Source organism: Oryzias melastigma, linkage group LG15, assembly GCF_002922805.2.
Source record: "Oryzias melastigma strain HK-1 linkage group LG15, ASM292280v2, whole genome shotgun sequence".
Lineage (NCBI taxonomy): Eukaryota > Metazoa > Chordata > Actinopteri > Beloniformes > Adrianichthyidae > Oryzias > Oryzias melastigma.
The window spans coordinates 27,444,556-27,467,641 of NC_050526.1; the positions used below are offsets into that span (position 1 = coordinate 27,444,556).

Genomic DNA, 23,086 nt, shown 5'->3' on the forward strand with positions numbered 1-23,086 from the left:
TTTCTTTTATTCCCATTTGTTACCTTGTTTTAAGAACATTGTTATGATGTGTGGAGATGTGTACATATGATCATGTTTGAAATGGACCCATTAACGATTTTTAGTTACACACACGTTAAATATTTTAGCATAATTACCATTAAAAAATAAAATAAAAAGATAAGATGTGTCAAAGTTAGCATTCTCTGCAGTCTCACAAATCTACAAAAAAAATGGTTTTCATAAATTTCAAACAATTTTGCTCAATGAAAATGTTCTGTTTTCAAACTAGTTTTTACTGGTGAAGTTGATTGGATTTTCACATATCTTGAGGGTCAACATCTCAACGTGACACTTTTTGGAATTCTACAAAAACACAAAATCTCTCCAAGTAGTTTTTTATTTAAATATCATACAACATTTGATTTAAGACAAAACTACCTTCTTAGTATCTTACAACAATGGTTTGTGTTAAGAAAAATGTCTGGATTAGTCATTTGATCATAAAGACATCCAATTTATGCAATATTTAAAAAAAAAAAAAAAATTTTTTCTCACTTTACATAATGTTTTGAGGAATAGTTTTTACTTTTGAACACTAAATAGTTTTGTTTCAATAAACAAACTAGCTTGAATTAGAGAAATAGGAAAGCTTAATTTGAATCCTATTACTTTTTTTAGGACAAATTTAACATAAAATGTTAATTATAGTTTTAATTTAGGAGAATTATGATCTAGAGATGAGGATAGTTGGACTGTTGCAGCACTTGAAATAGGGTATATTTGGGTGAAAAAATACATTCTACCTTAAAAATATAAAATTTGCTTTTTGGCAATACTTTTTTATGACATTATACTTCCAATAACCTAATAAATATGAGTGTTTATCACTAATCTCAAGATTTATATTTGTCTTTAAAGGATAGGACATCACAGTTTATTTTAAAAAATCTTATCGATAGAAAGTCTTAGTTTTATTGTCAGATTTTTCACTTTTAACAAAAAAAAAAAAACATATTTTATTCCATATTTTGAAACAGGTTTTGAGAAAGACATTTTTCCAGTGATCACAGAAATACGGATGAGACAAAGAAGGGGTATTTCTGTGGAGTAACACCTGTTGAGGTGATGTAGAGCTAAAGTATACTGTTATTTGTTAAAAGACCATGTTGTTGCAATTTGGAAGTCAAATGTAAAACTTGACTGTGAAGAACCAAATTGTCAAGAAATCTCTGCTGTAAATATATTTATTTTTTTTTATAAATGTGATCATTTTAAGTTTAAGTGAAAAAAATTCTGACTTGCTTATAGAAGATACCACCTAGTGGCCAGTATGTGAACTGACTAGACTCCAGTCACTAGCTTCATTCCGGAAGTTGAAGTGTTCCAGCTTCTGTTAATTTTTAAAGTGTGTAACTTGTGTAAATGGATTTATCACCATGGATTATTATTGTTGAAGCTGAGAGTCACAGTTTTTCCGTGTTCAGGTTCCAGGCTCAGTTTTAGCTCTTTCAAAGACTAAACAGCTTTGGGATGCACCCAAGTGCTTCTGCATAGAAACAAGAGATCACACTGAGAGAAAAAATATATTTTTTCTTTTCAATGAATGTAAAAGCTGAAAATAAAAACACTCCTTGAAAGGCAAACCCATTTTTGTAACCCTGAGAGGTGTTTTTTTCTCTCTCATGCTTCCCTCTTTGTTAGTTGCTGCTGTCTCTGTAGAAGTCCTCACATCCTCTACGCTTCCTCCACCCACTCCCCCCTCCTAACACCCACACTCCTCTCCTCCACTCATAACTCAGCTGTTACTTGGCAACGTGGTCCCAGCTGGACCCAGCATCAGCCGCGTTGTCAGGGCAACCGAATGCATGCACACAGGCACGGTAAACATGTTGGTTTTTATCAGGCGGCGGTGCTAAATGTACAATGAATCCCAAATGTGAATCCAGCTCTGAGACATCCATCAAAGGAGGAGCGCACACATTAATCCAAGCGAGAGTGATGATCTCAAGCAGTTGCAACATCTGCGTTTGTGTTAAAAAAAAAGGCAAAAGAGAGATGTTTTTGTGTTGCTGGTTCCGCGCTTTGCGGCAGCCCGCCGGGTTGCATAAATTTACCTCTGAATGTGTTTAGTTTCCCTCCGCTCCCATAATGGCTCTGTATATCATGTGGCTCGTGGCTGCGAGCGTACAGTTTAGGAAACAAACCTCATCTCCACGCTCTGGGTAACACTGCATCTGTTGCCATAGCAACCCCATCCATCATCTTGCAGAGGAGGAGGAGGAGGGGGAAGGATCAATTGATTCATTATTGAGTGAGGCGCAGCTCCCGCTCTGCTTCCAGTTCACGTCTACTCACTCTGCCTTCCAGCATCTATTATTGACATCTGCGCCGGCCCACTCACGGCGCTGAAGAGGAGAAACCTGCCAGGTCTCCTTCACGGGAAATATAAGTCAGCTTCTACAAATTCTCAGAAAAAAAAATAAAAAAAACAACAACCAAATTGAAATGAATGGGTGGAATAAACTGAAATTCAACAGGGACGAGTGGAGGATAGAGAAAGTAGAGCAGCAGGATCCTCCTCCTGATGAATTAGCCTAAAATGAAGCTATACATAAAGTGGAGTGTGTGGAATGTGACAGTAGCTTGTTGAAAACAGTTTTCTGGAGCAGGCCGTTCATGGCTGCAGGGGAAGTCACGCTTTGATTCTTCCCTTCGCCGCGCCGCTGCACACCTAAGCAGCGCCTGCAGGCACTGGGGCGGTTGGCAAGCTCTGTTTGAGGAAGGAAAAGAGGAAGACAAATGCATGTTATAGGAAAATGTGCACTAAATGGATGATGTCAGCTGCAGCACTTTGACACTTTAATGTCATCTCGGAGGGAATTACATCATTAGCCCTCTTTCCTGGCCCATCTCAGTGCTGGGAAACCTCCTAATGGATGTCAACAAGCCATCCCTGTGGAAAAAAGGAGCAGTGGGGGTGTGGAGGGTGAGAATGGCGGTGGGAGTGCTTTTGTGAGGCTTTTGAGAGGTCTCACATTGACCGCCATCCCAACTAATAGCCTTCGGTGCATTTTTCCTCCACCGGTTAGACTCAATTTGTGTGAAAAGTGGACCCGTCCGCTCTGCGGCGGTCCCTTCTCGTTGACCTTGAATGGCTGGGTGTGCTGGAACATCTTGCAGGAGTTGTTCTGTCATGCATTTGTAATTACAGGAGCACATCGAGCTGGCAGCCGGCGAGTTTCCACCACGCGTGTGCTCCTTTTAATTTGAAAAGCTGTCAGTGTCGTCACTGCAGCTTCCAGGGACCTGATGCGGCAGCCATTCATGAATTAATTAAGCGTCTGAAAAGTCCATTAAATTCAAGTCATGTTCAGAATGGGAGTGAAACTAAACTGTAAAGACTTTATCTTTCAGATGGACTCTCCATGTGAATTGATTTTAGAGGAGAAAACCTCAAATGAGAGAACGATGTCGTTCTTTCATAAGAAATGGTTTTAAAGTGTTATTATTAATGCAGCCAGGTCAAGACGTCAGCTCAAATGGGACTATTTAAGCACATTATGTTGTCTGGAAAGATAAAAGAAATATGTATGAATAAAAAAATGAGAAAAGAGGACTGAGAATTCACTGAAAAAGAGGAATTTCTCAGAACAAGTTCAACACTATATAAGATGTTTCTCCTGTGTTATAAATGGAAAATATCTGAAAATGGAATTAATAGAATTTATCTTTGTAAGATTTCTTAGAAGAAGTTGCCATCTCCTAATTCTTTAGGATAAAATTAGCTTTGTTGGAAATATGACTTAAAATGAGCATAATATTTTAAAAAAAAAGAGTTTTATATCTAAAAGTGGGTATATTTTTACACTTTCCCCTCCAAATATGTCCTATTTGAAAGGCAATAACAGTTGAACTCTTCCTTTTTATTAATTTTAATAATCAAAAAAGACAAAAAATGAAACATTTTAAGTTAAAATTCTCTTAAATATTAGATGCATATATCTTATATGAGAAAGAAACGTGTTTTTTATTTAAAAACTGTAGTTTTTGTTCCTATTTTAGTGCCAATTGCACCAAGTGGTTAATGTCTTTTAGGGAAAACACATGCTTAGAAAAACACTGTGTTTGTTGTGTTGGAATGAAAAATGACTCTCTGACACACGAACGTGAGAAAAGCAACTAATCTTTCACAACATGAACACAAAATAACTTTCCACACCTAAACACAAGTCCTTTTATTTATCGTGCACCATCTAAGAGGAGACTCCAAAATTACAGGGAAATATTAAATATGAATATGGATTATTAATATCATTTATTCCAGCATGCTGGGCCAGATTAAATGGTTTAACGGTCCGCACATGGCCCCCGAGTCGTAGTTTGCTCTAAAGTAAAAGAAAATTTGTTTTAATAGAGATTTTCCTTAAAATACATTTTCAAGATTAACAAGATATTTAAGATTATATTATAAGATGTTTAATTATAGAAAAAAAGCGTCAAAACAGGAAGTCCACGAGGCATGGGGTCTGAGATCTGGTCAGGTGAGGTCTGGATGAGCAGGATTCCAGACTCTGTAATCCTAATCCCAACCTCAGTGTGTGTGTCAATCCACGGATTTAGATGCTTCCTTTCCATCCCTGTATATTTCTTTGTGGAGTTACGTTTCTTCCTGTTACCTCAGTTCAATAATTCATTTTTTCTAGTTTCTTTGAGTCCTGGAATGACCTTTGTTATGATCTTACCCCCCACCCCACCCCACCCCATGGTGGAGAGGAAATCACCCTTATGGGCAGCAGTTTGTAAGGTTGAAGGCTCTATGGAAAGTGGGACAAACAATCCGTCCAGACGCTTCAGGGATGTTCTCGGAGGACTTTAGTTCTTGCTGCTGTAATCTCACTGACGGTGCAGATTGGATTGACAAATCCAGGGTCTCGGATGACAGAGAAGTCATGAAACTCCAGCGATAAGAACGCTCATGTTATGATGCAGCTGCTCTGCAGAGCGGAGCTGGAGGAGTCTCGGTTTTACTCCGACATATAAGATGATGGAGAAGGTCCTACCAGCAGCTGGATTTAGGATTCCTTTTCCTCTTCAGTGGCTGCTTTTAGCTTTAACGCCAGACATGACATCTTTAATGCATGAACGGGCTCCTCGCATGCCATGTTCCTGACAAAAGCAGCCGTCTGTCACTCCTGTGAAGTCAGAAAGTTACCTATTTACGTGCACGAAGAGCATGCTTACATAAACAACAACCCATGTAATATTATTCTACATGCCTGTCACAAAAATAGAGGCCATGAATGAATAATGTTAAACAAGTAGGACAGATAAGCAGCCCCCTCATGTCCTCGCCTCACATTCAAATTTAGCTTTGTGTGGGGAATTGATGAGACGCCGAGCTCAAAGCCAAAAGCTTCAAAGGCCGCGGTTACACAAGACGCAAGGCGTCAAAGAAATTTGGTTCGTCTTTGCTGAGCGAGTAGTAGGTGATGCACGAGGTGAAGCAGGAGAGGGGCAACCAAACGCAGGAGTTACACCCAGGTTGCATCGTGAACGAGGGCGTGGAGGCTTTTATTTTTTCAAGCAGGTCTTTTACTGCAGCGGGCGCGTCAGACGGGAGGTTTGAGTGTCAGAGAAAGGTTTCATCACACTCTAACCACAGACGAGGAGGAGAATATAAAGCATTAAAGCTGAAACTGCTCCGTTCAAAGCCTGATCCACATGTGAGCATCACAGTAGCATTAGAAACTTCTGAAAAATATATATATAAGACAGAGAAAAAATACAACAAAGCAGAACTGAAACATATAGAATGAGAATGGGAAAAACGGAAAAACAAGAACAATTGTTTGTAGGTCGATTTAATCAGTCAGAACAAGAATAAGAGAAAAAGAATAAATACATAAATGGGATCATAAAAATATACTAAAAAACCATTTTCATAAAAATTATGATGATGATGAAATTAAGAACTACTAAAGGATGAAAACAATGCTTCAAGGGATAGTCACGTAAAATGACAATAATATTATAAACATAATAACTTTGACATTATTAATTAAAGTGCTTTTAGGAACAACAATAAAAAAACGTAAAAAATATGCTAAAAACAACAATAAAGAGACGGATTTAATTTATATTGTTAGGAATATTAACTTATGTAATAATTACTGCATTATGATGATGACAGGTGTACAGTTAAAAACTAGGAATTAACATAATGAACTTATCAGATCAAAACATTATATGTGTTTAGGTGGAAAGCAGATCATTCCAAATTAAATAAGAAATTTTAATCTGAAGGAAATCAGAACAGAAAAAAAACCTTCAGCAGAAAGCCTACATTAAAATCTCTATTTGAAGAATTCTGTCCTGAACTGATTTCAGGTTAAAAATCTTAATGTGTTAGAACTTAAGCTAAGATAAATCATAATTTCATGCTTTCACACATGCAGGACATGATAACCTGATTGAGTCACAGCACTCCAAGCAACTTTTTAGACTTTAAACTAAAAATGAGAGTGCTGAGAACAATGTTAAAAACAGTAAAATCTTGTTTGACAAGTTGGATCTAGAGATGCTGATAAACTTCACACCATTTGGTTTGTTTGACACACACTAAGCAGTGAACCTGAAACAGTCTGAACCTACAATTTCAAGATGTAGTGCCCCTGGAAATTTCCCAGAAATCTTTGCAAAAAAGCTCGAGTGCATCGATGCTGACTAGATTTGAAAAAAAAAATTAACAGTGGATTTATAAATAATCTTCATAAAATGATCATATTTATTTGTTTTATTTGTAAAAGCACGGTGCCATTGCCCCACACCTCAAACATTTGAAATGTTTGACAGATTCTCTCGACCCCTCTTTCAGTGCAAAGAGTGTGGCTTTGCTCACTCCTGATTGGTGGTTGCCATAGAAATGTTGACCGACTCGGGCCAATCACTGCTTACTAACGCCATCTGGTTCCAACATGGCGGTGTCTGGATATGACGACTGAATTGACTTAATTTGGTCGGAACCGTAGGTGAGGCATTTTCAGCGGGTGATGTCACAGGTGCTTCATCCATCTCTATGCATTATTTAAGAGTTATTGTCTATTTTGTATTAACTGTTTTTATAACTAACCCCATCAGTTTTTAAAAAGAGTGATAACAAATAAGCTGATGTTCGGTCGGGTGGCGTCATAAAATCTAAGGGCAGCCGTCCCCCCCTGGGCTCCCTCTGGACACACTCCTGGATCCAAGAGGGTAAGGGCCCCAGAAGCCAAAAAAAAGAGCTGAAATGAAGCGATTTCTCTCCTTTACCTTATAAAGTAAAGTGTTCACACTAAACAAAAACACAAGCCATTGATTTAATTGAGGTCTTGGGTTGCTGGACTGTAGGAAGGACCAGAAGAACCAGAAAAAACCCGGCGGTGGCTAGAAACACAGAAAGACGTCCATCCACACATCACCCGGAAACCCCACCGCCACACCACTCATGACAATGAAAGTCCCTGTTTGAGATCCAACGTTAGCATAGCTGTCCACGCGTTTCCACGGTGCGGTAACGCTGAGCCTCCTCCAGCAGGAGGACGCTTTACCTGAGGATTACAGATTAGGCCTCAGAGAAGGAAATTAAAATGAGATCCGACAGTCAGTTACGCAACGGGCCGGCGCCCTTTCATGTTTTCCTCTGTGAGAATTCCCTTCCACACATGCTATCATTAACACGGGCGGCCATGTTTGTTTGTGCTGAACCAGAGAGGAAGTGGAGGACGGAGGGCCTGCATTACTCAGAGCAGCAGCATTGGAGCTCATGGGGTTTCTTGTTGCCCCCCCAATGCACACTTCCTGTGCAACAGTATGGCGACTCAACCCCCCTCCCCGCTCTTCTGCTCTAAATACATCATTTACACTCCAACCCCCCCCCCCTTCAGCGTAGCTCTGAAAGAAGCGGGACAGAGAGAAATAACACCACTGTATGACCCCCCCCCAGCCTGCTCTGACACTGCACACACACATCTCCACCTCTTCCTCCACCCACCCCCACCTGCTCTCACTCTGCGGGATGAAAACACAGAACCCCCCCTCATTAATCCCCTCTGACGTGCCTCCTGAGAGGAGGATTTGCTGCAAGTCAATGCAGGAGGGGGCTACAGTATGCAAAACAAGCCCGTCTGACTGTTCAAAGCCCCTGCTCTGCTGAGAGACAGGAAGCAGATCAGTGAGGGTGGGGGGCGCACGCTAAATTAACCCTTCCTTCACCCTCTTCTTCCTCATCCCCCCTTCTTTTCCTGATAGAGCTAGCAGACTCTGAAGTTTGGCAAGGGGGGGGGTATTATCAACCATCTAGTGATGGTGGTGTGGTGGTGGTGGGGGGGGGGGGTGTCCACACCCTTCAACTAGCACTCATGTGGAATGTAAACAGTGCAGGAGGAAACCTGCATGAAAGGGGAGGAGTCACCCCCCCTCCTCACAGATGGAAAAATGGGTCATTGAGTGAAAGTTAATCCCCCCCCCCCCTCAGCATCAACAGTGTTGCTTTATTTTGAAAATTCCACTGTTTTATTCCTCTGTGGTGAATTGCTGTGCAGTCTGCGCTCATGTTTCTCCACAGCCTGCCCTCCCCATGACAACTTACTGTAGGGCTGCAGACCGTGGCCCCCACAGCCGTGACATCAGCCACAACACACAGACAGAGGCTGCTTTCAGTCCCACCACCGAACAGAAGAAAAACATGCGGCCCCCAAAACCCTGCGAGCTCTGCGTGAAGAGGGTTGCATCAGAGTCCTGAAGCTGCCATAGCAACTGCACACAGGCAGGTTATTTCTGTCTGTTTGAATGCAGCTGCTCCCACGCGCAGACCTCTCCACGGGTCAGACGGCTCTTTGTTACCAACGCTGCAATCAGGCGCTGACATTTTAAACTCTCAGCGATGTAAAAGGTCACAAATGTTGTGGAAAATTTCCTGACAGGATTTCCAGAAAGGAGCCAGCAGTAGTTACTACATGAGTGTAATCAAAGTCCAGGCGGACGGTTTTAGCTGTCATTAATATGAAGCTGCTGTGTGTTCAAAGTTAAAAAAAAATCAGTTCTCTAATGTCTCTGAGCTGCAGGAGCAACCTTTGTTATTGCTGTAAACTGGAGCTCTTGGGCCCTCTCCATTCAGCTGCCCCTCTCAGTGAGGGCCCGAATGTGCTGGAGCAACAGCGCCCCCTACTGCAAAAACAAAAGCCCTTTCCCTTCTGCCAGACACAAAGAGCTGACTCACTGCTGCTCAAACGGCCTCGACGTAACATGACCAAGCAAGACTGAAACAGCACTTCCAAAATGAATGAAATGGTTTATTTCAAGCAACCAGGCAATAATATATGAAATAAAAACTGCTAAATAAAGTTTATTTTGAGTTTATGCTGTTAATTTGTTGACTTTTTGAGCATCTAGAGAAACTAAAAAGTGTTGCTTCTTTATGTTTGACCTCTACCCCTCCCCAAAAGAGACATTAACAAACCTCCCCTTCACATGGCTGCTGCAGCAGTTCCAAAAAGTGGTGAATTTCTGCAGCGGGAGAACATGACTTCATGGAAAATGTCCATTTAGTCTTTGCTTGACATTTCTAGGCCAGCACTCATTTTTCATTCCTCATGTAGGAAAACTATTTTCCTCTGCTCTGGTTTCCCGGTAATCTCCAGACCCGGAGGCCACTCTGGAATAACAGCTGCAGACGGGGATAAAAATAATTACATCTCTGTTTGTCTTCCAAGAGACACACTTCCAACCAGACCTACTCCCTTCCCCTCATGAGCTGCTCCACTTTCGCTCGCTTGCACGCACAATAAAGCCATTCATGATCGGGACATCGTGGGTCTGCAGGCTCGAGAGCAGCTCACGTTTCTACATTCTGGCTGGAAACTGAAATACTTTGGCTCAGTTGGCAGTTCAGCTGTGATTTGGCACCATTTCACAAAAACAGAGAGTATTTTATTTATTTCCTTAATGTGAATTTTATCTACAAATATCTTGTTTTGTTACTTTCTCCACACATTTCACATAATTTCCCAGCTTTCTCAAGCCAAGAACTGAGCAGAAAAACACATTCAGGATTCTTTTGTGTAGCACTGCTGCCATCTGCTGGTGAAACCACACTCAGCACCACAGGTCTTCATGCTTTATTTAGGGATTTTACATTAAAAAAAAAAAAACATTTGCAGAAAGTCGTATTCTTTAATGTAGACACATTCACACAAACCAATACATTCAATAATCCAGAAAACTTTATATCAGGTGAATGAAGAGTTGGGAAGAATAAATCATGCACTCCGCAATCCCCCAATGCCCCCTAAAACCAGAATCAAACTTAAAGCAGTCATTCACATTATTCTGTACAGTAAATTTAAAGTTAGGAATTATAAGAAGATCATCCACCAACTTATTCAACATCATCTTCTGATAAAGACTGAGAGCTGATGATTCGCTGGAAAAAAACAAAGTGGGGAAAACAAAGTTATTTAAGCATATGTAAAAAATAATATATTTATCTCTTAAAGAATATTTTGTCTTAGAGGTGAAATAACTAAGAGATACCATCACGGAGCTCTTAGTTTTGGATAATTCTAAGGTTAATCTAGCATCCTTTCTTGTCCCAGAGGCCAAAAGCAGCAACCGGGGGGTTTTTCAAGGATGCTCCACCACTGAAACATCTGCATCTGCTAATGGATGGGGCGGACTCTCACCTGGCTGATGGTGGGCAACTTTGTGAGCAACATCTGAAAAACTGGAGGAGGCAGAGTCTGCTGGAGAACCTGCAGCAGCTGCTGAGGTTGCCCACAAACTGCTATGGCATTGGTGAGATGGTCAACGCCTTTCTCAAATTCACCTGAGCCAAAAACAAAGTGGAAGCAGAAAAATCTCAATTATTATTGTAATTTAAGTAACTTAAGGCTGCAGCAACACACAAGTACTTCACCTATAGAATGAAAGCATCTTTTGAATTTGATGACCTCTGAGTTTTGCTTTCCTAGTTCAGAAATAAATGTGCGGTGCGTAAAAGAGGCTGACCTTGTGACAGCAGCTCCTCTCCCAGCTCGATCTCCTTCAAAAAGAATTTCTGCACGGCTTCAGGGTCCTTCAAATCTGGAAACTTTGATGTAAACAAAAATAACGTTTTAAAGATCCACATTTACATACTTGTTAAGTCACAAAAGGCATGCTTGCCTATTTATTTTCACATGGCTTCAACATGTAAAAGCATTTAACCCCTTTGGGTTTTAATCTATAAATTGTTGAGCCATTTAAAATTTTTATAGTAGAAAACACATTTAATTGACTATTTGTTCCTGACTTCACATATAAACCACTTTTTAAAGAAAAAAAAAACCTGTGATGTATATTTATGTTTAACCTTAAAGCTATAATATCCTTAGTTAAGTATAATAGCATTTGAAAGTTAAAAATGTATGACCTTGTAATCATGTTTGGTAGACTTATAGAATGTGGAAATTGTTCAAGATATTCAAGAACATAATATATCAAGTTTGAGGAGTTATTAGCATTTTTTCTGTCTGAATAATTATTGCCATGCCGGTCAGTGACATATGAGTTAAATAGAATAATTCCTTTAAATTCTTACCTTTGATTGACTAGATTGAACGTTTGAAGAATTCAGCTTTCTTCTGCCTGTGAAAAAATTCACACAAATTCCTCAGATGCTGCTGTTCTCTGTATGAGGAAGCTAACGAGACCCACGTGGTTACGTATTAGCAGGCAAAACTTAGCAAACTAGCAGCGCAGATTAAATGAACCGAAACATAAAATATAGTTTTATATTTTTGTACAAACCAACATTACACAAAACATTACCTGCGCATCAATTTTCTTGTTTTAACCTCAACGTATGTAGAGTTGTGGGCTAAGCTAGCTATAACCGTACTTACGCTCTCGCAGCTTTTGCTTAAATTGAGGGTCACTCCGCCGTTTCCTGTCGAAATAGAAGCAGTAAGCGACGAGCAAAGCTCCACACACACCGGCCACCACCGCGCTTCTCCCACCGCTAATCATTTTTGAAACTGGACATAAACGGGAGAAGCAGGAACGGGAGGCAAGAAGCTAGCCGGCCAGCAGCTAGCACACTGCTAAGCAGCTACAGAGCGGAAGTACGTCATCTGCCAGCAGCTACTTCCGCCAAGATTTTTATTTTAATCTTTTTCTTATTTTCAAAATATGCTAAATATAGCAAAAATAAATACATGTGCGTGATATTTAATTAAAAAATAATTGCTTACTTTATAATGGTTTAATATACTATAAAACGATAGTAAAAAAAAAAAAAAAGTAAATTAAGTCCACTTTATTTCAGGCACGATCTTTACAAAAAGACCAAAGCGACTTAAATATATTTTTTTAAATATCATATAACTAAATTAGCATTAAAATTAATACTTTTCATATATTTAATAATTAAATGAAAACATTTTTTCCAGCTAAGTCTATTAAACATAAAGCAGTAATATAGTTGAAGATTTTGTGTTAGAGTAGAACAATAGTTTAATGCAGTAAAAATATAAATTTTCCCAAATGATAAAAATGATCAGACTCATTCACAAACTATGGCATTTATTTCAAATGGAGGCTTCTGCTTTGCTTACATTTTTACAATAAATTATACAATGACCATCATTATCAGATGTGCCTAATAAATACTTATGGAGCAATAATCCGATTGGCTCCATTACTTACTCTTAGTCTATGATGCAGACCATTTTCCATATACAGTTTCATACAGCATTAGCTTCAGGCCACGAAGGGTTGAAAAAGTTCAGCCGCATCTAGAACCACCAATCTTCTCTAAGAAGCTTTATCTAAAAAAAAAACAACAACAAATGAAGAAAAGATCTCAAATAAACAAGAATTTTAAAAAGGGGGGAAAAATAGAAAAACAAAAAGAGAGGAAACAGAAAAGGAAACAAACATGCTGCAACCCTGATTATTTACAAACTCAAGCTACAGTTAAAACCGTAAAACTGTCTGTACAGAAAAGTACATGTTATTAACAGTGCAAGATATTAAATAGCTCGACTCAAAACACTTCTCAATATACAAATGTATAACAAAAGCATACATCTACGTACAAGTTTGAAACCAAAACGTAACTTTAGGTTGTCACACAGCTGGGAGGTTTATGTACAAACACTGGAGAAAAGTTTACACATACTTCACTTTGGGATAGAAATGCACATTTACAAGATCTCTACCTTGACTGTGATCATTTATGGAAAAAAAAAGTTTTTTTGTGGAGATGAATACAAGGAGCTTCTGGATTATGAGTAAAACGCCAAAAAGCGGTTTAAAAGAGTTTCTTTAAAAGCTACAAACCTAGGATTCTTCCTTTCTGATCAGTGGTAATTAGGTTAAATTCATTCAGGTGACAAAATAAAATGGAGGGTTTTAAAAAGGCTGATGAACTGAAGTGATGTGAGCATTCACTTCTTCTCTCATTGCACGTTTCAATCTATCATTCAGTAGTAAATTACAGGCGAAATTCCTTAATAAGCCTTACATTTGACCGTACGTTAGCAGTCAGACGTAGCCCTTCACCGCCTGCTCACCCACACTGCATTCTTCTGTCTTTTTTAGAAAAGGGACAAATGATTCCGGCTGACCCCCTGATCTGACAAGGATCAGGAAAAAGTGCTTTTCTTTTTCTCAAAGTGCCCCCAGGAGAAGAACAAAAAGGCACTACAGTATCATTCGGTGCTCATGATGCTATCAGAGCCTTCACCGCCTTCATGCACACGCTGGACCGCGGGTCTATACTGCTGACGATAAGCTCACAAAAGCCTTTTTTTTTGAATGAGAGTGGGGAAAAAAGCTGGCAAAATAATGGTTTGCCCTTAATGCCAATGTGGCAGTGATCCTTTGAAGCCCCTCCACAGCAACAGCCATGTTTGCTTCCAGGGCTGAACATTTTCCTCAAACGGGTTTAGCAAATGGAAAGGATTATTGCTTGCAAAAACAACTCTTGAAAATTTTCAGGTAACGAATGTAAAACCAGTAATTTTTGACAAATTTCATCTCCTTACACAATCTTCAGAAAAGTGCACTTAAGTGCTGATAGCTTGCCAAGGAAACAGTTGTCAGTAGAAAATAGTGCTTGTTTCTCGTTGTGGTGACTGGTCGGGTTTTGTGTTCCAGCGGTTAGAGTTTACGGGTTGACCTGTCCATCCTGTTGGGACGGAACGGCAGCGGCGGCGAGCCCAGGATGCTGGTTAAGTGCTCAGTGCGATGGCTCATGGCTGCTGGTTCTGTCACCTGCACTCCACTGACAACCCAGAGTTCTGAGACGAGGAGGAGGAGGATGGAACCGGAGGGTCGGCAAGTGTCAGCATGACTGCAGCTGTTAAGGAGCTAGAGGACGGTGAGGAAGAGGAAGAGGAGGAGGAACAAGCTGCCACAGCACCTGCAGAGGGGAAAACAAGGATTTTAGTGATGTCTTTTCCCAGAAGTTGAAGGTAGATCTATGAAAAGTTTGAAGCGATGATCTTACTTTCCCGCTCCTTCTTCTTCATGCGTTTTCGTCGTCTGTCAATGGAGGCCACCTCAGACTTCAGGGAGAGGTAGTGGTTCCTGATGTCTTGGAGTTTCTCCTGAAGAAAAGCGATCCTCTCCAGACTGCTCATCTTCTCCAGATCAGCTGAGCAGAAGGAAAAGAACGTTTTCAAACATCTCTGGTTCAGGAAAATGGAGGTGCAGATCCACAACGTTTTCTCCTGTGTGACTATTTGTTTATTAGTTTGTAATTTGCTGAATGTTTGGATTTGTGGAGACCAAACTGACTGTCAGAAATGATCATTAACTATAATCTTCTGGGACTTGTGGTCAAGCATTAGATTAATGTAATAAGAAGTGTGCAGTTGAAGGATACAAACACTAAAAATTATCTTAGGGCAAAGGTTAAAGTCTTCCATTGTACAAGTTTGGAACGATTTTTACCAATAAATTGTGTAAAAGGAGAATGATGATGTTTGTGAGGTCTGCTTGGCGTCTCTTACACATCTGGAAGCTCCACTTGTACACTCGAGCAGATCTTCCATGGCTGTCTCTGTGCTGGGGGGGCTCTGGGTCCCCCTGCTTGTGGTATTTGTGGCCAGAGGGGGGAGATCGGCCGTGACATTTGGGCGAAGCCTTGGGGTCAGATGTGCTATGCTTGGAGGGGGCGGGTTTGCCCTCAACGGCAGACTGGTCCTCACTGTCACTGCTGTTTGCTGCAGAGGATGAAAAGAAGATCAAAAGAAGGCAAGAAGAAGAGAAGGATGAGAGGAGGATGGGAAGACGAGAGGAAGATGAGAACAAGATGAAAAGAAGATGAGAAGACAAAAAAGAAAATGAGAGGAAAAGGGAATGAGAAAAAAACAAAATATGACAAGAAGAAAATGAGAGAACAAGAGGACGAGATGAAGATGAGGAGGACGACAGGAGAATGAGAAGAGCATCATAGAAGGATGTAAAGAGGATGAGAAGAAGACAAGAGGAGGAGAGGAGATTAAAAGGAAAGGAAGACAAGATCAATGCAAGCAGAGGATGAGAGGAAGATGACAGAATAAGAGGAGGAAGAGAAGGATGATAAAATGAAAATAAGATGAGAAGAAAAGAAGATGAGATAAAAAGGAAAAGATGACGAGAAGAAAAAGAGAGGAGGATGAGAGGAAGATGAAATGACAAAGATGAAAGCAAGAGAGGAAGATGAGAAGAAGACAGAAGAAGGAGAAGAGGATCATAGAAAGATGAAAAGAGGACAAGAGGAGGTTTCTAAGGTGTGACCATCACACTGGGATTCTGGCGGTTCGTACCTGCTTTTCGGTTCTTCTTAGGGGGAACTCCGAGGCTCTTTCGGCTGGGTTTGTGTTTCTTGGAGGCTCCGCCCGACAGCGGTTCCTTCTGCCTCTTCTGACTGACGGATGCTGCAGAAGAAGGAGGGAATGAGAGCCTGAACTGATCTGTGGTTGAATAGTTTCAATCCCAGATTATCACAGACAGGAGTACCTTTGGACTTCTGCTCACAGTCCTGCTGGCTGCTGCAGCTCCTCTCGGGGCTGTAGCTGCTGCTGTTGCAGGACAGGCTGACGTCGTAGATTTTGGAGGGGGAGCCCTCGCCGTCGTCCTGTGGGAGGTCCTGCAGCTCTCCCCCCAGACTCTCCACCTCCACTGTGCTGCTGTCCGTCTCGCTGCGACCGCCTGCCACCTCCTCCTGGATCGGACCCGGAGGGAGAGTGTCGGGAACCGGCTCTGGTGGTAACGTGGGGGGTGTGGATGTTTGCGGGGAGGAGGGCGGGGCTTGGCCGGAGTCCTCCACGGCGCTGCCTCCTCCTGACGGGGACTCTGGCGTCGTCGGCGGCGTGTTGAGCACAGAGTTGCTGCCGCTGCTCGGGAACTCCTGCAGCTTGTCGAGCTCCATCTGCTCCTCTGAAGCTTCATCCTCCAGCTCAGCATCCTGCCGCACCACGCCGGGCTCCTTCAGACACGCGGGCGGGGGCGGAGAATTGGCAGCCTCAGTGTCCGAGTCAGAGAACAAGTCTTTGAGGGTCTTCTTGGGCCACTGGGCCTGGATGCTGGACCACACGTCCTTCTGTCCTTTGGGTCGGATGGCGGTCCGGTCCTCTGCGCTTGCAGACACCTTGGCCCTCTTCTCAGGCGTCTCCCAGAACCCTGCCTGTCGGCCCGCTTTGGTCTTCTCCTTCGTGCCGTTGTACTTCTTGGACGGTGAACCTTTTGATTTGGGGCGACTTCGCTCTCCTCCGTCCACCTGGGGTTCTGGCGGCGTGGAACTGTCCTCATCAGAACTGCTGCATGACAACCCCCCCCTCTCCTCTCCAGGACCGGCCGCTACGTCCTCCGCTTTCTTGGGAGAGCTCTTCGGTAACCACTCGCCCCCCCTGGTGCTCCTGACCTTCGCTTTGGGCTGACCCTTTGAGGTCCTCTCGGCAGCACCGTCAGACTTCCTCTTCCTGGTGCTCGCCGCCTCCCCCTCCCCCTCCGCCGGGCCTCTCAGCTTCACGGCGTTCTCTGTGTTCTCCTTTCCTGAGACGGAGGAGGCTTTTTCGGCGGGGGGTTCCCTCTCCCACTGCTCTGAGAGCGGGGGCTCCGCGGGGCCTTTTCTGAGGCTCGGACCGTGCTGCTCCTCGCCGTGCACCTCCCTGCCCTCGTCGTCGTGCTCGCTCTCCTCCGTGGAGAGCTCGGAGGCTGAAGAAAACGAGACAAAGCTGTGAGCTTCAGCAGGAAGTCGACAGACAACAAACCACGTTGGTGTAAACAATCCTACATCTGCGTAAGAGCTGCAGGCTTGTGAGTGTTGCTACCTTGCAGGCCATTGAGGATAGAGGTAATTTCTATAGACTTGACGGGAGACTGCGGAGTCCCTTTGTCCTCACCATCGTCCATCTTGGAAAAGACATCCTGGCTCAGGCCACATTTGGAGCGAGGGACGCGGCTGGACGGGGGGCCGAGGACTTCTCGGTCACCGAGCCTCTCTAGCCTGTCTCGCTCTCGCTCTGCTTTGTTCTGCCGGGATTCAACAACAGTCAGTCGATTACGTCACGACTCCAGAACCACAAAAACCTCCACCTGTCCAGAGCCGTACCTTTATCTTTTTGCGGTGCTTTATTTTTGGTACGTTCTTATTGGCCGGGCGCACGATCTTGTCTGCTTTGATCCATTCGTCATATCTAGAATGGAGTACAAAGACAGGACAGGGTCATCACGGGGGTCATGGGGGAGGAGCCGAGGAGCTTCCTCTCACAGCACCGCCGCGCAGACACCTCCACCTCCTGAAGCAACACGACAAGCCACCACAGCAAAGAGGAGCACCCCCATGGAGTTATGGTGAAGAAGACAGAGAGGAGACACACCGAGCACCACACAAATCAGAGGCAGACCCCCCCACGCCACCAAGGGAGCTACTGGGTTGTATGAGTGGAGATGAAACGTCACACACGACAGACACAGAGAACATCCCACTGTCTGTAGCACAACAACACGGAGAGGATGACATGCCGACGGCACCGGTTGACCACCCTAACACTCCCCTTAACGCTGCATTAACCCTGACCCACAGGGGGAGGGGGGAGAGGGTTGAGAGGTAGAGGTGAGTGGAGCTGCAATTTGGTTGGCCATTGGAAAGTTCACACAAAGTCACTGGTTGATCAGCCCGATTGGTCAGCCCGTCTGTCGGATTGACAGCTGGGAGACGGACGGACAGACAGGGGGGGTTAAACTGAGGAAAGCCGTGGAGTCGTCTGCATCACGCCGGTGCTCGGTTTCGGCCACTAGATGGCCCAGTGTTCTCCGTGATCAGAGTACTGACCACAGCGCAGGATGAGATGGAGCAGAATCAACAGTTAAGGATGCATCTGCACCCGAGCAGCAGCCGCTTCAGAGGTGTTTACTTCATCAAAACAGGTGATTTGTTTTTTTGTTTGTTTTTTTCCCAGGTCCTGTCTTACCTGATGTTCCAGCCACAGTAGTGCACCAGGTAGAGCACCTCTCCCCCCTCCACGTCTGCCTCTTTCACAGTGGCCTCGTACGTCTTCAGACTGCGGCCTCGCCCATACCTCACCTGCACCTTCATCCCCGGGGGGTAACACTCAAACTCCTCCCCTTCCTCCCCCTCCTGACTGCTGTCATCCCTGCAAGAAAAAAAGTTCAGCGCTTGCTGGCCCTAGGCTGCACACCACAAAGCCCGACCCAAGCCCGGATTCTAGCTTCGCCTGCCCCACTACAACGCTAGACCTCCACCTACAAAGAACCTCCCATGTTTATCTGCACCTATCCATGGCAAACTGAAGAATAAACAACAGAAATCCAGTAAAACAGTTCATGAAGTGATTCATCAGATTAAACATCCTCTCATGGCAGATCCTGGAGATGCTACAGTTAGTCCCTCTAATCCCACACAGCAAACGCAGGAGTCGCAGTCATGCACACGCCGTGAGAAACAAAGCAGCCTCAGGAAGGAGCTGGAGGTGTTGAAGCTGGAGGGGTTTCTGGAGGAGCAGGTTAGGACAGCAAGGAAACGTGAAGCAGGTCCACACAACAGGAAGCACGGGCTCTAGTGCAGCTAGAAGACACTTCCTCGACATTACAGCTTCTCTGGGCTTTTGGAACTTCTTCCACAGAAGACAATCAACATTTCAGTGAAGAAAAGATGTATTTTGCTGATCTTGTAGATTTGCCTTAAAAACTAAACTGACAGTCTGTCATCCTAATGTTAGGTTCATTTGAACACAGATATAGAAAAATCACAAAAAAAAACCTGGTAACCATTAAGAGTTCTGGTTCACACAGACCAGTTAGACTCTCCAATCAACCTAAATTGAAGACACGTGTTTGAACTAATCACCGGTAGAAAAGACACCTGTCCATTGAATCAATCAGACTCCAAACTCTCCAACATGGGAAGACTAAAGAGCTTTCAGTGGATTTAAGGGAGAAGATTGTAGACCTGATTAAGACCGGAATGGACAAAAAAAACATCAGCAGGAAGCTGGGGGTTAAGGTGACAACTGTTGGTGCAATTGGGACAAAATACAAGAACATGACCATAGTGGTGTTTCCATGAGAACAGTGAGAAATCGGCCTAAAACAACACAACAGGAGTTAGTCGATGATCTCAAAACAGCTGAGATCACAGTCCTCAAGAAAACCATTAGGAATACTTTACTCTGCAACAGTTTAACATATTACAGTGATTGCAAAGTAGACCTACCAGAAGTTTGACAATGAACACTTGCATGATTTAGAGAGTGATTGGGAGAAGGTGCTGTGTTCAGATGAGATCAACATAGAGCTTTTTGGCATCAACTCAACCCGATTTGTTTTGAGGAAGAGAAGTGCTGCAGATGACCCCAAGAACACCATCCTACTGTCAAGCACGGAGGTGGAAACATGATGATTTGAGGGCGTTTTTCTGGACTTCAACATGTAGATGGGAGAGTGGGCAGAGCCATGTACCCTCAAATCCTGACCACCTTCCCCCATTAGGAGGCTTAAAAAGGGTCATGGATGGCTCTTCCAACAGGATATTAACGCAAAACATACAGCCAAGGCAACCAAGGAATGGCTGAAGAAGAAGAAGCAGATTAATGTCATGAATTGGTCCAGCCAGTTTCTGGACCTCAATCCTATAGAAAACCTATGGGGAAAGGTGAAACTCACATCAAGCGGACATTTTCAATGAAAAGTCACTGCAAACGTGTGCACACCAGAATTTCTGGCTTCCGTGCGCAGAGCTACGCAAGTTTTAAGTTGGTTCGCGAGCTCTACGCACAAATCAGGCACACACGGAGCGTGTGCTGAATGTCCAACCCAGATCAAGGTGCTTACACACCGGTCGCTTGCGGTGCGTTCAGAACGTGCTCTAAGCGGGTTTATAAACGTGCGCTTAGCAGGTGGTATCCACACCTTAGCAAGCGTGCTTACGCAAGTTTGGGCAGGAAGGAGAATCTTCTTCTCCACCAAAGTGGTAAAAATCCCCCAAATTTTGGACAAGGCTTTTTTTTTTTTTTTACGACTCTGTTCCTTTAATGTCTGTCTGGATGTCATATTAATCCAACCAGGCACAAACCGCAATAATTCTTTTCTCTTTCGTGATCATATTTGGCACTTCCATGCTTTGAAGCGGACGCTACCCACACGCTGCTCCCAAATCCAAGTCCCTGATTGGTCACAGTGCTGCACTGGTGCAATTATGCATGAAAACCAGGTTGAACATTCAGCGCGTGCTCAGCGGCTGGGAGGGATTGTGCTGAGCGGGCGCGGGTGTGGAGCGGTCCGTCACATGGAGTACAATATGAACGAGTATGAAAGGATTTCTGATCATTTCAGTTTTATGTATAATTGTATTGAATCCTTTCTGTTAGGAAATCAGACAGTTTGATGTAAGGGGCAAAAAGAAAACATGCTTGGCTTAAAATACCTTTAATTCAATGTGATGAAAAAAAATTGGAAAAAAAAAAATCAAAATAGTGACTTTAAAACTGTGACTCGAATCGTAGCTTGACTGAATCGTTACATCCCTACTTATTTCTCTCAATGAAATGCAAATAAGTGTATATATATTCCTTAAAGTGGATTTTGTGATTTTCTATCTCTCACTGCTCAGATGAACCCATAATTAGGATGCCAAACTGTCGTGGTAAAACATACAAACTCAGCAAAGGATCAAGTACTTATTTTCTCCACTGAAAAACTGTTTCAACAGGAAGTACTTTACGTTTTCTCCAAATAAATAGATACATATCCTGCTGCACATTAAAAGCCAAAGAACAAAAATCTAGAAATCTAATCTGTAAATGTTATGTGTTTAATGGATGACATTTAGACAGTAATTCATGTCTGTGCTGAGCACCTCCCTGACATTTAATATATGAATTATTTTCCACACTTATGCTGGCAATGAGCCACCTTTTACAATAAATGCGAGTGATCCTCACGCCTCAGCTCAGTTTACAGGTTGTAAACATTAAACAAGTGTGGCCTGTGGGTGTCTGCAGAATAAACGAATATGAGGCTGAACGCTGCGGCACAGCCTGACAAAGCCGAACAAACACAGAGCTCATGGCGACCACAGCTCACGCCAGGCACAACAAGAACGTCCATTCAGAGTAAACCCAGAGCTACTACAAACAACTGCCAGGAAGAGAACCGCCAAGTCAGCATCGCACCTCAAACATCATCGCCGCACAGCTGCAGCTCAACCAAACACGCAACTAATGCCCTCGCAAGATCCTTCAACCAGAGAAGCGACCTCTTCTACATCAGGAGCTGTGTTCAGCAGCTAAAGGGTTAATGCCTCGGTGCAAACACTCACACACATGGAAGACAAAAAAAAATAAATAAATAAAAAAAAAATCACATCAAAAGCCCAGAACAGAGAGGCAGAAAAGAGAGGAAAGACAAGAGGGTGCAGGAGGACTGAAGCTCCATTCACGCAGCCTGTTTGCTGTTGTGGAAAGGTGCAGCACCTCTGCTCCTCCTCCCTGCTGTCCTGAGAGGGAGTGGCAGAGGAGGAGGGTGCAGGTGGAGGTGTCGGTCAGGTGACTAACTCTCTGTGTGTGATTGACAGCTGAAATATCTGATGTGAATCTGTGAGAGATGCTAGAGTAAAGCAGCTGCAGCAAATGAGCATGTTTTTGTGTTTTTGTGAAAGTTTGGAGGCTCCACCCCCAAAGTCCCAGACAGAAAGAGACAGAGCGGTGGTAGGCCAGGTGGAAGAGTCAGGCTGATGCTGACCGCCAAGATAAATATAGCAGAGAGGAGAGCTAGTAAGAGCTTTGTTAAAGGGGAGCTGTGCTCTGTTTGGTTAGCAGGTACAGGTGGATTGTGGGTATTAGTGTAAATCAAATCACAAGGATCTCTTCCCCCATCTGGTGTTGTCGGTCACTCGGCCTGGAGATAAGTTCAGATTTCGCCTCCCTTCAGGAAACCCGCGTCTGGTTTGTACCATGAGCGCTGAGTTGGGAAAATGCGTCCGGAAGACTCACCCGGAGTTGTCCTTGCTCTCCTGCTCCTCGTCGTGCTCCTGCTTTATGTTCTCCGCCCCAAGGCGAGACGTGGAGGAGCCCTCCTCGGCGTCCCTCCTCAGGGGGCCGTCCTCTTCATCATCATCCTCGGTTCTGCTGGTTTTCACCTCCGTTTTCAACGGTTCGCTCTCCTGTTTAGCTTGGATCGACTCCGGCTTCTCGTCCTGTAGGAGAACAACGTCTGGATCAAATATCAAGTCAGACTTTTCTGGGAAAAAATGAACAATATTTAGGAAAAAACACCTTGCAGAGGAGGGACTGAGTGCTGCAGGCGTCCCCATCTGTTTGGGCTTTCTGCTCCTCTGCAGTGGAGGATGAAGATGCTGCTCCTGCAGCCTCCACAGGCTTCACCTCCCCTTTGGAAACCTGCTTCACAGGGAGGTCCATCCGGAAGGTGATGGCAGAGGAGGTGCAGTATTCCTCAAACCCATACAAATACCTGCAAGACAATAAAAGTTCACAGATGAAAAGTTTGCATACAAATAAATCTGCAGAAGGAAGACACGTAAAACAAAGGAAATAGAAAAAAAAAATCAGAGAAAGCTGAC

The 23,086-nt window shown here is 43.4% G+C and overlaps 2 protein-coding genes and 1 non-coding gene across 6 annotated transcripts in view; all 3 read right to left on the reverse strand.

Moving 5' to 3' along the window:
* Positions 1-10,120: 10,120 nt before the first annotated feature.
* tomm20a (translocase of outer mitochondrial membrane 20) lies at positions 10,121-12,135 on the reverse strand. Its single transcript, XM_024297023.2, has 5 exons — positions 11,901-12,135; positions 11,597-11,643; positions 11,026-11,107; positions 10,701-10,843; positions 10,121-10,441 (listed from the first exon to the last, which is right to left on the reverse strand). The coding sequence occupies exons 1-5, from the start codon at positions 12,022-12,024 to the stop codon at positions 10,397-10,399; spliced, it is 441 nt and encodes a 146-aa protein (XP_024152791.1). The 5' UTR covers positions 12,025-12,135; the 3' UTR covers positions 10,121-10,396.
* On the reverse strand, positions 10,519-10,653 carry LOC112162307. Its single transcript, XR_002922045.1, has one exon. It is a non-coding gene; the product is annotated as a small nucleolar RNA SNORA14 (small nucleolar RNA).
* Positions 12,136-12,562: 427 nt separating the features above from the next.
* arid4b (AT-rich interaction domain 4B) overlaps positions 12,563-23,086 on the reverse strand; it is a 38,596-nt gene continuing 28,072 nt past the window's right edge. For 2 of the 4 annotated variants that reach the window (XM_024296519.2, XM_024296520.2), the window contains exons 15-24: positions 22,782-22,977; positions 22,500-22,702; positions 18,462-18,644; positions 17,600-17,684; positions 17,319-17,520; positions 16,006-17,202; positions 15,813-15,923; positions 15,015-15,227; positions 14,510-14,656; positions 12,563-14,422 (exon numbers count right to left, since the gene is read on the reverse strand). In XM_024296519.2, the coding sequence (XP_024152287.1) occupies positions 14,271-14,422; positions 14,510-14,656; positions 15,015-15,227; positions 15,813-15,923; positions 16,006-17,202; positions 17,319-17,520; positions 17,600-17,684; positions 18,462-18,644; positions 22,500-22,702; positions 22,782-22,977 (2,689 nt within the window). In that variant the 3' untranslated portion in view covers positions 12,563-14,270. The remainder of the gene's footprint in view (positions 14,423-14,509; positions 14,657-15,014; positions 15,228-15,812; positions 15,924-16,005; positions 17,203-17,318; positions 17,521-17,599; positions 17,685-18,461; positions 18,645-22,499; positions 22,703-22,781; positions 22,978-23,086) is intronic. The other 2 variants (XM_024296521.2, XM_024296523.2) reach the window with 2 other exon arrangements.

Bases quoted from the DNA above. Each gene is read 5' to 3' on its own strand.
- tomm20a (XM_024297023.2), bottom strand. From the start codon at position 12,024: ATGATTAGCGGTGGGAGAAGCGCGGTGGTGGCCGGTGTGTGTGGAGCT. The intron at 10,844-11,025 runs GTCAGCCTCTTT...TTTTTGGCTCAG, and splicing joins AGAGGAGCTGCTGTCACAAG to GTGAATTTGAGAAAGGCGTT. The intron at 10,442-10,700 runs GTGAGAGTCCGC...GTTTTTTTCCAG, and splicing joins AGTTGCCCACCATCAGCCAG to CGAATCATCAGCTCTCAGTC.